The sequence below is a fragment of the Macaca mulatta genome, chromosome 15, assembly GCF_049350105.2.
Source record: "Macaca mulatta isolate MMU2019108-1 chromosome 15, T2T-MMU8v2.0, whole genome shotgun sequence".
Lineage (NCBI taxonomy): Eukaryota > Metazoa > Chordata > Mammalia > Primates > Cercopithecidae > Macaca > Macaca mulatta.
Genome location: NC_133420.1, coordinates 84,508,173 through 84,522,658, shown reverse-complemented (window position 1 = coordinate 84,522,658; position 14,486 = coordinate 84,508,173). Strand labels below are relative to the sequence as shown.

The following is a 14,486-nucleotide window of genomic DNA, read 5'->3' as shown; positions in this document are numbered from 1 at the left end:
TAAATGTTTAGTTTTCTTACCAACATTTTTTAAGCATCTATTTAATCACTCAAGCAATTAGTAGTGATTTAAGAACATACAAATTATAGAAAAAGATTTGTTTTTAATTACTTTTATCAAAAATACTTCAAAGCAGTTTACTACACTGAGCAAAGAGAAATTATGCAATATAAATATGCTTTTACATAGGAACATGTGTATGGTAAAGAGTAATCCAATTCCACACATCACAATTATCAAAATAATTTTGATAATTCTTTTTTAGAAACAGTATTTCATGTAAGTATGAAATGTAACTTGGTATTTAAACAAATGCCCTTGGCAAGGGGGAACCTACTTTTTAATAAACTTATCATATACAAAATTCTAAAAAATATTACACCCAATTTTACTGTATGACATTAAAAGCATATTTAAAAAGAAGGGACATTTTAAATTTTAATTAACTTTCTGGATTTTAAAAAAGCTATAAAATCTTTCATATAATATTACTACTACTATATTAGAAATACATTTATTTTGTTTTTATCAAGCAAAAATTCAGAGGAAAACAAAAATGGTATACAGAGCTTCCTTTATAGAAGTATAAGTGAGCTGGGGTCAATATAATTAGCACTGATGTTCATGTCTGCAATGCTGACCTGGAGTTGGGCAGATCAAACATAATTGTTATAAAGAGTTTACTGAATGCTGTTAATTCAAAACAACTTGGCAGAATACTAGGCAAAATTTATAGGGATTAATAATTTCAGGACTACATTTCTGTGTATAGATTAAAAGGCAAGTAAATCAACTAATTGATTAGTAAAATGATGTTTAGTAGTCTCCTTTAAACTGATTTAACATTTTGAACATAAGATACTTTTCATTGAGTAAGATAACCACCTTAAAATGGTCACCCCTGCATTTATGATTTCTCCTGTAGTTACCTAAGTAAATATTAACTTTATGAGTTAAATACGAGCCAGTATTTTGGGGAGAAAATATTTTCTTCTTAATTTGAAAAGCTTTGATTTAAGCTATCTTCAGCAATTCAAATAGACTCCAACAATAGTACCTGTGAAACCAAATGCAAAAATCACTATATTTTTGTTTGAGAATTTACTCTTTTTCAAAATTGCAACTAAATACATCTGTCTCACCCTACCCCCAACCTCACCACAACTGAGAAAATCTCCAGAGACATCATCAAAAGCTTACACTATTATATAAACTTCACAGAGCCCAGAAAACAAAAATGCTTGTATATAAAATTTAGATAAACTGTCAGAGCAGTGTCATGGTACACAATAGCTCACTGTCAGAACCTCACCAGAATGTGCTGTACCAGCTGTTACAGCACTTCTTGATTAACTCTCTCCAAGCCCAGTAACTGAAAACATGACGAATACAATCATCCAGCACTATCAGTATTGGTGCTCATCAGAATGGACATTATTGTTGGCTATGTGTGAACTACTGCTCAATAATTCAGACAACATCAATTACATTAATAACATCACTATCCATTTCATTCAGAAACAGAAAAAAAAAAAAAAACAGGCTAAACAGTCTGAAGTCTAAAAAATAATTTGACTAACCTGTTTCCCTTAGAAGTAGATTGATTTGAAAACATTTTTATTTCAATATAAATTGTAGTAAAAATGCACAAACATGTAAATTTGAATCCTGTTTAAAATTAAATCGAAAAATAATCACAGGTAATCCTTTTGGATTGGGCTTCAGATTAGTCTATTTAACAGAAACATCTGGTTGTGTTTTATCTTTTAACCTTGAAAATGAGATTAGAAATCCAGTATTTTTAAGTTAAAGTAATTTCTAATTATTTTATCTGGGTCACAGATAATCTACTCTTGCTAGGTCTAAAATGACATCAGATTATCACTGCTATGATTATCCTGTTACCTTCCACTATCAATAGGAAGATGAGATTTTTCTTCCTATACATGAAATAAATGATTTATTTATTCCAAGAAAAAATGAATAATGGTAAAAAATTACTGAAAACTGATATGCCGCTTCCCTGAAATCTCAAGCTAAACCTCAAAGAGACAGCACTTATTTTGCTTGTTTGACATCTAATAGGTCTACATTCAAGCTATGCAATAAAATAGTGTATGTAATGAAATGATATCCATATCAGTAGTTTCCCAAAATGCCTCTAGGATCTGTAGGGTTCAAGAGTAGGGGAAGAAGTAAGACTGCAATGGAAGGATTAAGTTTACTGTGATTCTTTCTCCCACTTCTTTCTTATGCTACCTAACAAATTCATCAGTTAACACTGTAAAGAGAGATCCATGGATTCAAATTATGACAAAAACATGTGCAGATGTAAAATTTCTTGTAATCTTAATTTTATCACAAAACAGCAAACTTATTTTATAAAGTAAGCATAATCTATATTTTAACTTAATTAAAATATTGAATCGTATTAAAGTGCTAATAATTCATTAGATTTAAAATTAAACACTGAATGCATTAGACTTTTAAATAATCAAGCCTCAAAGAATCTTAAATCAATGTGAGGAGGAGTGTATTCTGGAAATCCTTTTTAATTTTTTTTAAACACTAAAAGGATAATGCTTGAGGTTCACTATGAAATCCCAGCCAAAGAGATTTAAAAATTTATTGTAATTCTAAAAAGTACTTGTATTCAAGAGAAAGTAAAGTGACTAAGGGTTAGGATAACAAATACAATATATCCTCTCTCTTGCTTTCTTTCTTAATCATTCTTTTTTGAATGTTTCACAGAGATATAATTGCTATAAACAACAGCACTGTCTGGTACAGTGCTCCGAGAGGGTACTACATATATGCAGAAAGAGATGAAACTTTTGGAGTAAGCATTATTTAACAAATGTGGTTTCTACTCAGTTTTAGAAATATCACATCATAACCGAATCTCTCTACCTGAATAAAATATGATGTTGCTCAACACTACAGAAAAAAAAAAATACCCTTGCAATTTGAGAATTAACATGTTGATAGAAGACAACAGAGTCAGAATCAAACCTGATATATAAAAACCATAAATAACTTACAGAAACACCTCGAAGATATTGCAAGTTTGGTTCTAAACAATGAAGCCAGTATTGCAATAAAGCCAGTAACAAAAATTTTTCGGTTTCTCACTGCATATAAAAGTTATGTTTATGCTATGCTCTATTAGGTGTACAACAGCATTATGTCTAAAACACAATGTACATACCTGCCTTAAATTAAAAATACTTTATTGCTAAAAAATGCTAATGATCATTTGAATCTTCAGGGAGATGTAATATTTTTGCTGATGGGGGTCTTGCCTCCAAGTTGATAGCTTCTGATTGGCCAGGGTGGTGGCTGCTGAAGGCTGGGGTGGCTGTCACAATCAAAACAATAAACCGGTGGCTCACACCTGTAATCCCAGCACTTTGGGAGGCCGAGGCAGGCAGATCACAAGGTCAAGCGATCGAGATCATCCTGGCCAACATGGTGAAACCCCATCTGTACTAAAAATACAAAAATTAGCTGGTGTGGTGGTACACACCTGTAGTCCCAGCTACTTGGGACTAAACCCGAGAGACAGAGGTTGCAGTGAGCTGAGATCATGCCACTGCACTCCAGCCTAGTGACAGAGTGAGACTCCGTCCCAAAACAAGCAAAAAACCAATAAAATCTGCTGCATAGGCTGACTCTTCCTTCCATGAAAGATTTCTCTGTAGCATGTGATGCTATTTGATAGCACTTTACCCACAGTAGGACTTTGTTCAAAAATTTGGAGTCAATCCTCTCAAATACTGCCACTGCTTTACCAACTAAGTCTGTATATTCTTCTAAATCCTTTGTTGTCATTTCAATAATGTCCACAGTATCTTCACTAGGAGTAAACTCCATCTCAAAACATCACTTTTCAGGCTCATCCATAAGAAGCAACTTCTCATTCATTCAACACTGATCATGAGATTGTAGCAATTTGGTCACATCTTCCACTTCTTATTTCTCTTGTTATTTCTAGCACATCTTTAGTTACCCCCTCCACTGAAGTCTTGAACCCTTCAAAGTTAACCATGAAGTTTAGAATCAACTTCTTCCAAACTCCTGTTCATATTGCTATTTTGTTCCCCTCCCATGAATCACAAATGTTCTTAATGGCATCTAAAATGGTAAATCTTTTCCAGGTTTTCAATATACCTTCTCCAGATCCATCACATGAATCACTATCTATAGCAGCTATAGCCCATCAAACATGTTTGTTAAATGGTAAGACTTAAAAGTTGAAATTACTACTCCTGATCCATGGCATGCAGAACAGATGTAGTAGGCATGAAAACAACATTAATCTCCTTGTGTATCTTCATCAGAGCTCTTGAGTGACTTGATGCATTGTCAATGAGCAGTAATATTATGAAAGGAACTCTTTTTCTGAGCAGTAGGTCTCAATAGTGGGCTTAAAATATTCAGCAAACCATGCTGTAAACAGATGTGGCTGTCACTTAGGCTTTGTTTTTCTATTTCTAGGGCAAAGGCAGAGTAGATGTAGCATAATTCTTAAGAGTCTAGGATTTTGGGGATGGCAAATGAGCACTGACTTCAACTTACAGTCACCAGCTGCATTTAACCCTAACAAGAGAGTCAGCCCGTCCTGTCCTTTGAAGCCTTGAAGCCAGGCATTGACTTTTCCTCTGTAGCTACAAAAGTTCTACATGGCATCTTCCTCCAATAGAAGGCTGTTTTGTGTACACTGAACATCTGTTGTTTTGTGTAGCCACCTTCATTAATCATCTTAGATCGTTTGGATAATTTGTTGCAACCTCTACATCAGCACTTGCCACTTCACCTTGCATTTTTTATGTTATGGAAATGCCTTCTTTCCTTAAGCCTTAAGAACAAACTTCTGCTAGCTTCCAACTTTTCTTCTGCAGTTTCCTCACCTCTCCCAGCCTTCATAAAATTGAAGAGTGAGGGCCTTGCTCTGGATTAGGCTTGGTTTAATGGAATGTTGTGACTTGTGTGATCTTCTACCCAAACCACCAAAACTTTCTCCACATCAACAATAAAGTTGCTTCAGTTTCTTATCATTTGTACATTCTCTGAAGTAGCATTTTAAATTTCCTTTGAAAACTTTTCCTTTGCATTCATAACTTGGCAATTTGGCACAAGGGGTCTAGTTTTTGGCCTATCTCAGCTTTTAACACGTCTTTCTCATTAGTTTTAATCATTTGTAGCTTTTGATTTGAAGTGAGGGGCATGCAACTCTTCTTTTCACTTAAATACTTAGAGGCCACCATAGGGTTATTATTTGGCCTAATTTCAATATTATTGTATCTTAGGGAATAGCAAGGCCCAAAGAAAAGAGATAGAGGAATGGCCAGTGAATGCAGCAGTCAGAACACACACAACATTTACCAATTAAGTTTGCCATTTATATGGGCGCAGTTTGTGGTGCCCCAAAATAATTACAATAGTAACATCAACAATCGCCAATCACAGATCATCATAACAGATATAATAACCATGAACATGTTTGAAATATTATGAGAATTACCTAACTATGGCACAGAAACAACAGGTAAATACACACTGCTGGGAATATTGTACTGAAAGACACACTCAATGCACCGTTGCCGCAAACCCTCAACTAGTTTAAAAAAAAAAAACACACAAAACACTATTTACAAAGCACAATACAACAAGTATGCCTGTATAGCATATATACTGTGGATAAGAAATTAAGTGTTTATCAGAATATATTCAGTAAAAATGTATGAAAAATGTATCAAAACTACTGTCAAACAACAGTAAGAAAGTGTGCTACTGGCATAAAGGTATCTCTATGTCATAAAGATAGACATATAAATAAAATAGAGTTAAGAGTCCAGAAAATATCCAATTAATTTTCAACAAAGGTGTCAAGACTATTCAATGGTGGAAAGAATCGTCTTTGCAAGAAATGGTGCTAGGACAACTAGATATCTACATGTAAAAGAATGAAGATGGACCCCTACTTCACACGATCTACAAAAATTAACTTAGAATGAATCGTAGTACTAAATGTAAAAGCTAAAATAATAAAATCCTTAGAATAAAATACAGGAGGGAATTTTGTTGACCTTGGATTAGGCAATGGTATCTTAGATAAGACACAAAAAGCACATACTACCAAAGAAAAAAATAGATAAATTGAAACAATAAAAAGTACAAACTTTTGTGCTTCAAAAGACACTGATAATAAAGTGAAAATGTAATTAAGAGAATGTGAGAATATTTGCAAATCACATATTTGTAAATAATATATCTGAAAAGGGACTTATATCTAGAACATATAAACAGCTTTTCTAACTCAACAGTAAAACGGCAACCCAATTAAAACATGATCAAAGGATTTCTCCAAAGATACATAAATGGACAATAAGCATGTGAAAAGGTACTCAATCTCATTAGTTAATCAGGGAAATGCAAATTAAAACCATGATGAGGTACTACTTCAAAACCACTAGGATGGTAACCATTTTTTAAAAGACAGGTAATAACAATTGTCACCAAGGCTGTAGAGGAATCAGAACCCTCAAATACTGCTAGTGGGAATGTAAAATCATGCAGCAACTTTAGAAAATAGTGGCAGTTCTTTAAAAATTAAATGTAGCTTCCATTAGACTCAGCAATTCCACTTCTATATACCCCAGAGGAATGAAAATGTATGTCCACACAAAAACCTGTAGGTGGGCTTCAAGATAGCTGACTAGAAACAACTGGTACTCACCTCCTCCACAAAGAAGAACCAAAATAGGGAGTAGATAATCACACATAAAATATATCATCTAAGAGAACACTGGAATTCAACAGAGAAGTGACTGGAAACACCATCCTAAAGCAAGGACTGAGAGGAAAGCAAGGCGGCCTGGTTAGCCAAAACTGGCTGGAGGCATGCAGAGGCTCCCCAGTGCAGGAAAAGGGTAAGTCAGTGACCCCCAATGGCCAACATTCCCACTGCAGACTCCTGCATCCTAGCGAGAGGAAAGCCCCTAGACCCTCTCAAGTCTCAAGACTAACGGGAGCTGCCTGGAGAATACATGAAGGCACCACCCCAGAGAGGAAGATCATGCTGGGTCCCACACAGCCTTTGAGCCCTAAGCAGTTCCAGGAAGGCACCATATGAAGAGTCCAGCCCCCACCAGACTGTATCCTGCCAGTGAGCCCAACAGCCCCTGCATCTCCACATTTCTGGAGCCCCACTGATATTCCCTGCCCACAGCCACTGCTGCCATTGGCTGCCACCACCAAGGTTGAAGCACAAAACCATTGGCAAAGACCCTGCTGACTCCAGCAGCAAATCCAGCATGCATTTTCACATGCCCCAAGGACAAACCCCCCGCCCACAGCAGCTGTTGTGGGCTGGCACTGCCAAGCTGACGTGCAAGCAAAGTGGGCAATCCCCAGCCCACTGCATACAGCTGCAACCACTGAAAGCAACCCCGTCCTCCCCAGTAGCATGGCTGCAATGGATGCCACCCCCACCCAAACATTTTGCCTTGGGCCTGGAGATCACCCCACCAATGCCTACCATAGCCAGTGGGTGAATGTACCACCAGGGGACCTGAGGCTAGGTCTCCCCAACCCCAAACTCCAGTAGCTGAGGCTAGGTCTGCCCATATCCAAACTCCAGTACCTGAGCACACTGTCCAGGAGCCTGGGAACCATCTACAGCCCAGTCTACCATTGTCAGCACCTGAACACTTCTCTCTGGGGCCAGAGGTCAGGCTCACCCAGCTTGCTACTACCACCATAGCTGGCACCCACACATGCCACCTGTGGGTCTGAGAGCTGGCCCACCCAGCCCATCGCTGATACTGTCAACACCTATGCAAACCACTTGGGAGCCAGAGGTTTGTTCTGCCAATACTACTGCCATCACCCACGACATGCCCATTTACCAGGACCCAAGAACCTGTCCACCTGCCTAGTGCATTGCTGCCACTATCCGCACCTGAACAAGCCACCTGGAGGCCTAAGAATTGGTCTGTGTGGACCTGCTAACAGCAGTGCCAAAGCCACCCTGGTGCCCATGGACAGGCCCACTTGCTGCTGCCACCACTAAGGACCAAGGACAAGCCCACCTGACAACCCAGTCCCTAGCAAAATTTCACCACAACATCCACTAACAAACATACCCTAAGCCACTGAGGAAATCACAGATACCACTGATGCTGTTTACAGCCAAACAAATCATACAGCAACTATAATACTGCACATTCCCAGAATCAAAACCAAAGGGGCCCCAACCAACCAACACAACAGATACATCTCCAGGAAAAAGTCCTCTCCTACAAAAGCAAAAAAATTAGAACAAACATCTGTTGTTTCTTCTATATCACATATCGTAGATACCAACATAAGGACCCGAGAAACATAAAAAAGCAAGGAAATATGGCACTCCAAAGAAATACAATAATTCTCCAGTAAAACATTACAATCAAAAAGATATATGAAATCCCAGAAAAATAATTCAAAATAATATTAAAGAAGCTAATTGAGATAAAGAGAATACAGCAAATATGAAGCAATTAGAAAAATAATTCCAGATCTGAATGAGGAATTTACTAAACAAATACAAATAAAAAAGAACCAAACAAACTGAAGAATTCACTAAATGAAATACAAAATATATTTCAAAGTTTCAATAATAGACTAGATCAAGGACAAGGAAGAATTTCATTACTTGAAGACAGGTTATTTTCAAATAACCCAGTCTGACAAAAATAAAGAAAAAAGCATTTAAAAAATGAACAAAACCTATGTGACAGATTGAACACCATAAAGTGACCAAATACTTTAATGTGTAATCTCCCAGAAGACAAAGAGAAAACAAAAAACCTAGAAAACCTACTTAAGGATATAACAGCTGAAAACTTCTCAAGTCTGGCAAGTGACCTAGACACCTAAGTACAGGAAGCTCAGGGATCCCCAAACAGATACAATGTAAAAAGATCTTCTCTGGCACACCATAATCAAACTATCAAAAGTCAAAGACAAAGAGAATTGTAAAAACAGCAAGAAAAAAGCATCAAGTCCCATACAAGGGAATCTCCATCAGACTAACAGTGGATTTCTCCACAGAAACTTCATAGGCCAGGAGAAAATGGGATAATACATTCAAAGTGCAGAAAGAAAAACACTTTCAGACAAAAATACTATTTCCAGCAAAATTATCCTTCATAAATAAAGGAAAAAGGCAGGAGATAACAAGCAAAAGCTGAGGGACTTTATCACCACTAGGCTGGTCCTATAAGAAATGCTTAAGAGAGTCCTACACTTGGAAACAAAAGGATGACAGCTACCATCATAAAAACACATGAAAGTATAAAACCCACTCTTGGGAGGTTGAGGCACAAGAATTGCTTGAACCCGGGAGGTACAAGTTGCAGTGAGCCGAGATCACAACACTGCACTCTAGCCTAGGCAACAGAGCAAGACTCTGTCTCAATTTTTTTTATAAAAAATTAATTTAAAACCCACTGGTAGAGCAAACACACAAATAAGGAAGAGGAAGAACTCTAATGTTACCATTACAGAAAACCACCAAACCACAATGATAAACAATAAAAGAGAAAGAAAGGTACAAAGAATATACGAAACATCAGAAATCAATTAATAAAATGACAGGAGTAAGCCCTCACATATCAATAATACTCTTTAACGTAAATGGATTAAACTCCACATTTAAGACATATAGACTTTCTGAATGGACTAAACAAACAAACATGACACAACGATATGCTGCCTACAGCACACTCATCTCACCTACAAAGACACATATAGACTGAAAGTAAAAAGACAGAAAACGATATTCCAAGCACACGGAAACCAAAAGTAAGCTGGAATAGCTAGCTATACTTATATCAGATATACAGACTTTAAGTTAAAAATAGTAAAAAGTTACAAAGCAGGCCATTATATGATAGTGAGATCAATTCAGCAAGAAGATATAACAACTCTAAATACATATGCACCCAACACCAGAGCACCCAGATATATAAACCAAGTATTAGATTTAGAGGGAAAGATAAGACTCTAATACAATAATAGTTGAGGACTTGGACACAGGATTCTCAGCATGAGACAGATCTAGTAAAATTGTTAACAAAGAAACATCGGATTTAAACTGCTCTCTAGACCAACTGGACCTAACAGATATTTACAAAACATTTCATCCAACAGCTACAGAATACACATTGTTCTCATCAGCAAATGGAACATTTCCAAGATAGACCATAGGTTAGGACACAAAACAAGTCTCAAGAAACATGAAAAAAATCTAAATTGTATCAAGTATCTTCTCAGACCACAGTGGAATAAAACTAAAAATCAATAACTAGAGGAACTTCGGAAACTATACAAATACATGGAATTTAAGCAACAACCACTGGGCCAAGAAAGAAACTAAGTAGGAAATCACTTTCTTGAAACAAATAAAAATGAAAATGAAACATATCAAAACCTATGGACTAAAACAAAAGCAGTGCTAGGAGGGAAGTTTACAGTAATAAATGCCTATATCAAAACAGTAGAAAGATTTCAAGTAAACACAGTCTAATGATGCACCTCAAGGAACCAGAAAAGCAAGAACGAACGAAACCCAAAATTAGTAGAAGGAAAGAAATAATGAAGACCAGATCAGATGTAAAAGAAAGAGACTAAAAAAATAAGCAAAGAGGCAACAAGACAAAAAGTTGGTATTTTGAAAAGATAAACAAGTGAATAAATCACTTTCAAGACTAAGAAGAGAGAAGACCCAAGTAAATAAAATCAGAAATGAAAAAGGAGACATTACAGCTGATACCACTGAAATACAAAGATTATCAAAAATTATTAAGAACAAATATATACCAACAAACTGAAAAACCTAGAGTAAATGATAAATTCCTAGACACATAAAACCTACCGAGATTGAATTGGGTAGAAATAGAAAATTTGAACAAACCAATAAAAAGTAATAATATCAAAGTAGTCATAAAGTCTCCCAACAAAGAAAAGTCCAGGACCCAGACAACTTCACAAATTCCACCAAATGTTAAATTAAGTAGAACTAACACCAATTCTCCTCAAACTATTTCAAAAAATTGAAGAGGAAGGAACTGGAACTCTCAACAAACTAAGCACAGAAGAAACATACTACAACATAATAAAGGCCATCTATGGCCTTTTGTGTTGATGATATTATCTTATATCAAGAAAAACCTAAAGGCTCTACCAAAAAACTCTTCAATCTGATAAATAAATTCAGTAAAGTCACAGGATACAAAATCAGCATACAAGAATCAGTAAATCAGTAGTGTTTCTATACACCAATAATGAACTAGCTGAGAAAGAAATAAAAAAAAAATCCCATTTACAATAGCTCCAACAACAACGCTGTAAGAAATTTAACCAAGGAGGTGAAAGAGCTCTATAAGGAAAACTGCAAAGAACTAAAGAAAGAAATCAAAGGAGGAGGCAAAGGAAAGCTATCCCATGATGATGGATCAGAAGAATTATTACTGTTAAATGACCATACTGCCCAAAGCAATCTACAGATTTGATGTAATCACTATCAAAATACCAACATAATTTTGCACATAATTAGAGAAATAATCCTAAACTTTGTATGAAGTCAAAAAAGTGCCCGAATAGTCAAAGTAACCCTAAGCAAAAAGGACAGTGCTGGAGGCATCACATTACCTGACTTCAAAATATATTATCAGGCTATAGTAACCAAAACAGCATAGTATTGGTATAAAAGCAGATACATAGACACATAGACCAAGGGAACAGAATAGAGAATCCAGAAATAAATTCACATATTTACAGTCAGCTGATTTTTGACAAAGGCATCAAGAATATACATTGAGAAAAGAAAAATCTTTTGAATAAATGGGAAGTGCTGGGAAAATTGGATCTCCATATGCCTAAGAATGAAGAATGAAACTGGACCCCACCTCTCACCATATACAGAAACCAACTCAAGATGTATTAAAGACTTAAACATCAAACCTACAACTGTGAAACTACCAGAAGAAAACCTAGGAAAAATATTTCGGGACATTGGTCTAGATGAAAATTTTATGGCTAAGATCTCAAAAAGTGCAGGCAACAAATACAGACAAATGGGACTCTATTAAATTAAAAAGCTGTAGAGTAAACAATCAACAGAGTGAAGAGACAACCTGTAGAATGACAGAAAACACTTGAACTATCTGCTTGACAAGGGACAGTATCCAGAATATACCAGGAACTCAACTCAACAATAAAAAACGGTACCGTTAAAAAGTGGGGAAAGGACACGAAGACACGTATCTCAAAAGAAGATATACAAATAGCCAACAGGCATATGAAAAGTACTCACTATCATTAATCAACAGGGAAATGCAAGTCAAAACCACAATAAGGTATCATCTTACCTAAGTTAGAACAGCCTTTATTGAAAGGACAAAAAGTAACAGATGCTGGCAAACATGCAGAGAAAAGGGAACTCTTGTACACTGTTGGTGGGAATGTAAATTAGTATAATCACTAAGGAAAATAATACTGAGAATTCTCAAAAAAAACTAAAAATAGAACTACCATAAGATCCAGCAATCCATTATTGGGTATTCATCCAAAGGAAAAAACATCAGTATATCAAAGGGATACCTGCACTTGCATGTTTATCACAGCACTATTCATGAGAGCAAGGATACGAAATCAACTTATGTGTCTATCAACAGATGAATGAATTTTAAAAATTTGGTATATATACACAGTGGAATAATACTAATCAGCCACAAAAAGAATGAAATTCTGTTGCAGCAACATGGATGGAACTGGAGGTCATTGTGTTAAGTGAAACAAACCAGGCACAGAAAGACAAACACCATATTTTCTCACTCATATGTGGTAGCCAAAGGAGTTGATCTCATGGAGGTCAAGAATTGAATGAGAGATTCAACAGGCTGGAAAGGGTGCGTGGGTGGAGCAGGGAATGAAGAGAGTGTGGTTAATGGTTATAAACATACAGTTAGAAGAAATAAGTTATAATGCTCAGTAGCACAGGAGGGTGACTACAGTCAGCAACAATGTATATTTTAAAGTAACTAGCAGAGAGGACTTGAAATGTTCCTAACATATAGAAATGATAAATACTCAAGTTGATGGAGACCCCAAATACTCTGATTTGATCATTATACATTACATGCATGTAACAAATACTCATATGTACCCCATAAATACGTAAGATACTGTGTATCAATAAAAAACTACAAACATGATGTCTATGCTCACATAAAAACACTATATTTGTTAGCTTTCAAAAACAGGATACAGAATTTTATGTACTTTGTACTTGATTATAACTACTTTAAAATTACATAGGCATATGACAGTACTAAAAAGCATTGTTAATTTTCTCCTTTAATTTCTAAACTTTCTATAACTTTTTAGAATTACATTCATAATTAGGTAATATATTCATAAATGTTACTTTACATTAAAAATATACTTACTGTGATGATGCCAATTAGTTGAGTGTAAAAGAGTCCAGTTATTCCGACTAACATAGTAATGCCCATAAAGGCAGCTAGTCTCATTATGGCCAATTCGTGTCTAACAACAAAGAGGTCCTATAAAGAAAAAGAAAGTCTTAAAAACAATTCAGAGTTGCTTATATTGCTTACAGTTGCAATAATAATCAAGAATTGAGCCATAACACATTTTACTTATTATCTTAATAGAACTCCTCTCCCTCTTTTATACTTGTTCTAAAGTGGCACATATACACCATGGAATACTATGCAGCCATAAAAAAGGATGAGTTTGTGTCCTTTGTAGGGACATGGATGCAGCTGGAAACCATCATTCTTAGCAAACTATCACAAGAACAGAAAACCAAATACCGCATGTTCTCACTCATAGGTGGGAACTGAACAATGAGATCACTTGGACTCAGGAAGGGGAACATCACACACCGGGGCCTATCATGGGGAGGGGGGAGGGGGGAGGGACTGCATTGGGAGTTATACCTGATGTAAATGACGAGTTGATGGGTGCAGCACACCAACATGGCACAAGTATACATATGTAACAAACCTGCACGTTATGCACATGTACCCTACAACTTAAAGTATAATAATAATAAATAAATTTAAAAAAAAATAAAAATAAAAAAATAAAAAATAAAATAAAAAATCAATGTATAACTATTTAAAAATTTCAAAAATAGGTATTTTAATTTACAATAATAGCAAGCTGGAAAATATAAGAGTTTACTACTCTACTGCATCAAAACTCCTCAATCTTAGGTGCCAGTTAGCCTTGTTTTTTGAATCTATTTTGGGCAAAAAGCAAAAAAGAAAGAAAAGAAAAAGAAACCCAAAACAAAACAAAACACAGATGGTTGTACAATCTTTGGTTTACAAAAGGAATTTTATTATTTTTCTGCTAAAAAGTTTGAATACACAGCATAATTCATATTAAAGTTCAAGTGACCAAGATATCTA

At 35.7% G+C, this 14,486-nt stretch overlaps 1 protein-coding gene across 4 annotated transcripts in view; it reads right to left on the bottom strand.

Annotated features, from left to right (window-relative positions):
- ZDHHC21 (zinc finger DHHC-type palmitoyltransferase 21) overlaps positions 1–14,486 on the bottom strand; it is a 74,796-nt gene that overhangs the window by 15,229 nt on the left and 45,081 nt on the right. For all 4 annotated transcript variants that reach the window (XR_001440077.3, XR_001440076.3, XR_003723267.2 and 1 more), the window contains exon 8: positions 13,494–13,610. Coding sequence is in view for 1 of the 4 variants with exons in the window: in XM_015117682.3 (XP_014973168.1) it covers positions 13,494–13,610 (117 nt within the window). In the remaining 3 variants the exon portion in view is untranslated. The remainder of the gene's footprint in view (positions 1–13,493; positions 13,611–14,486) is intronic.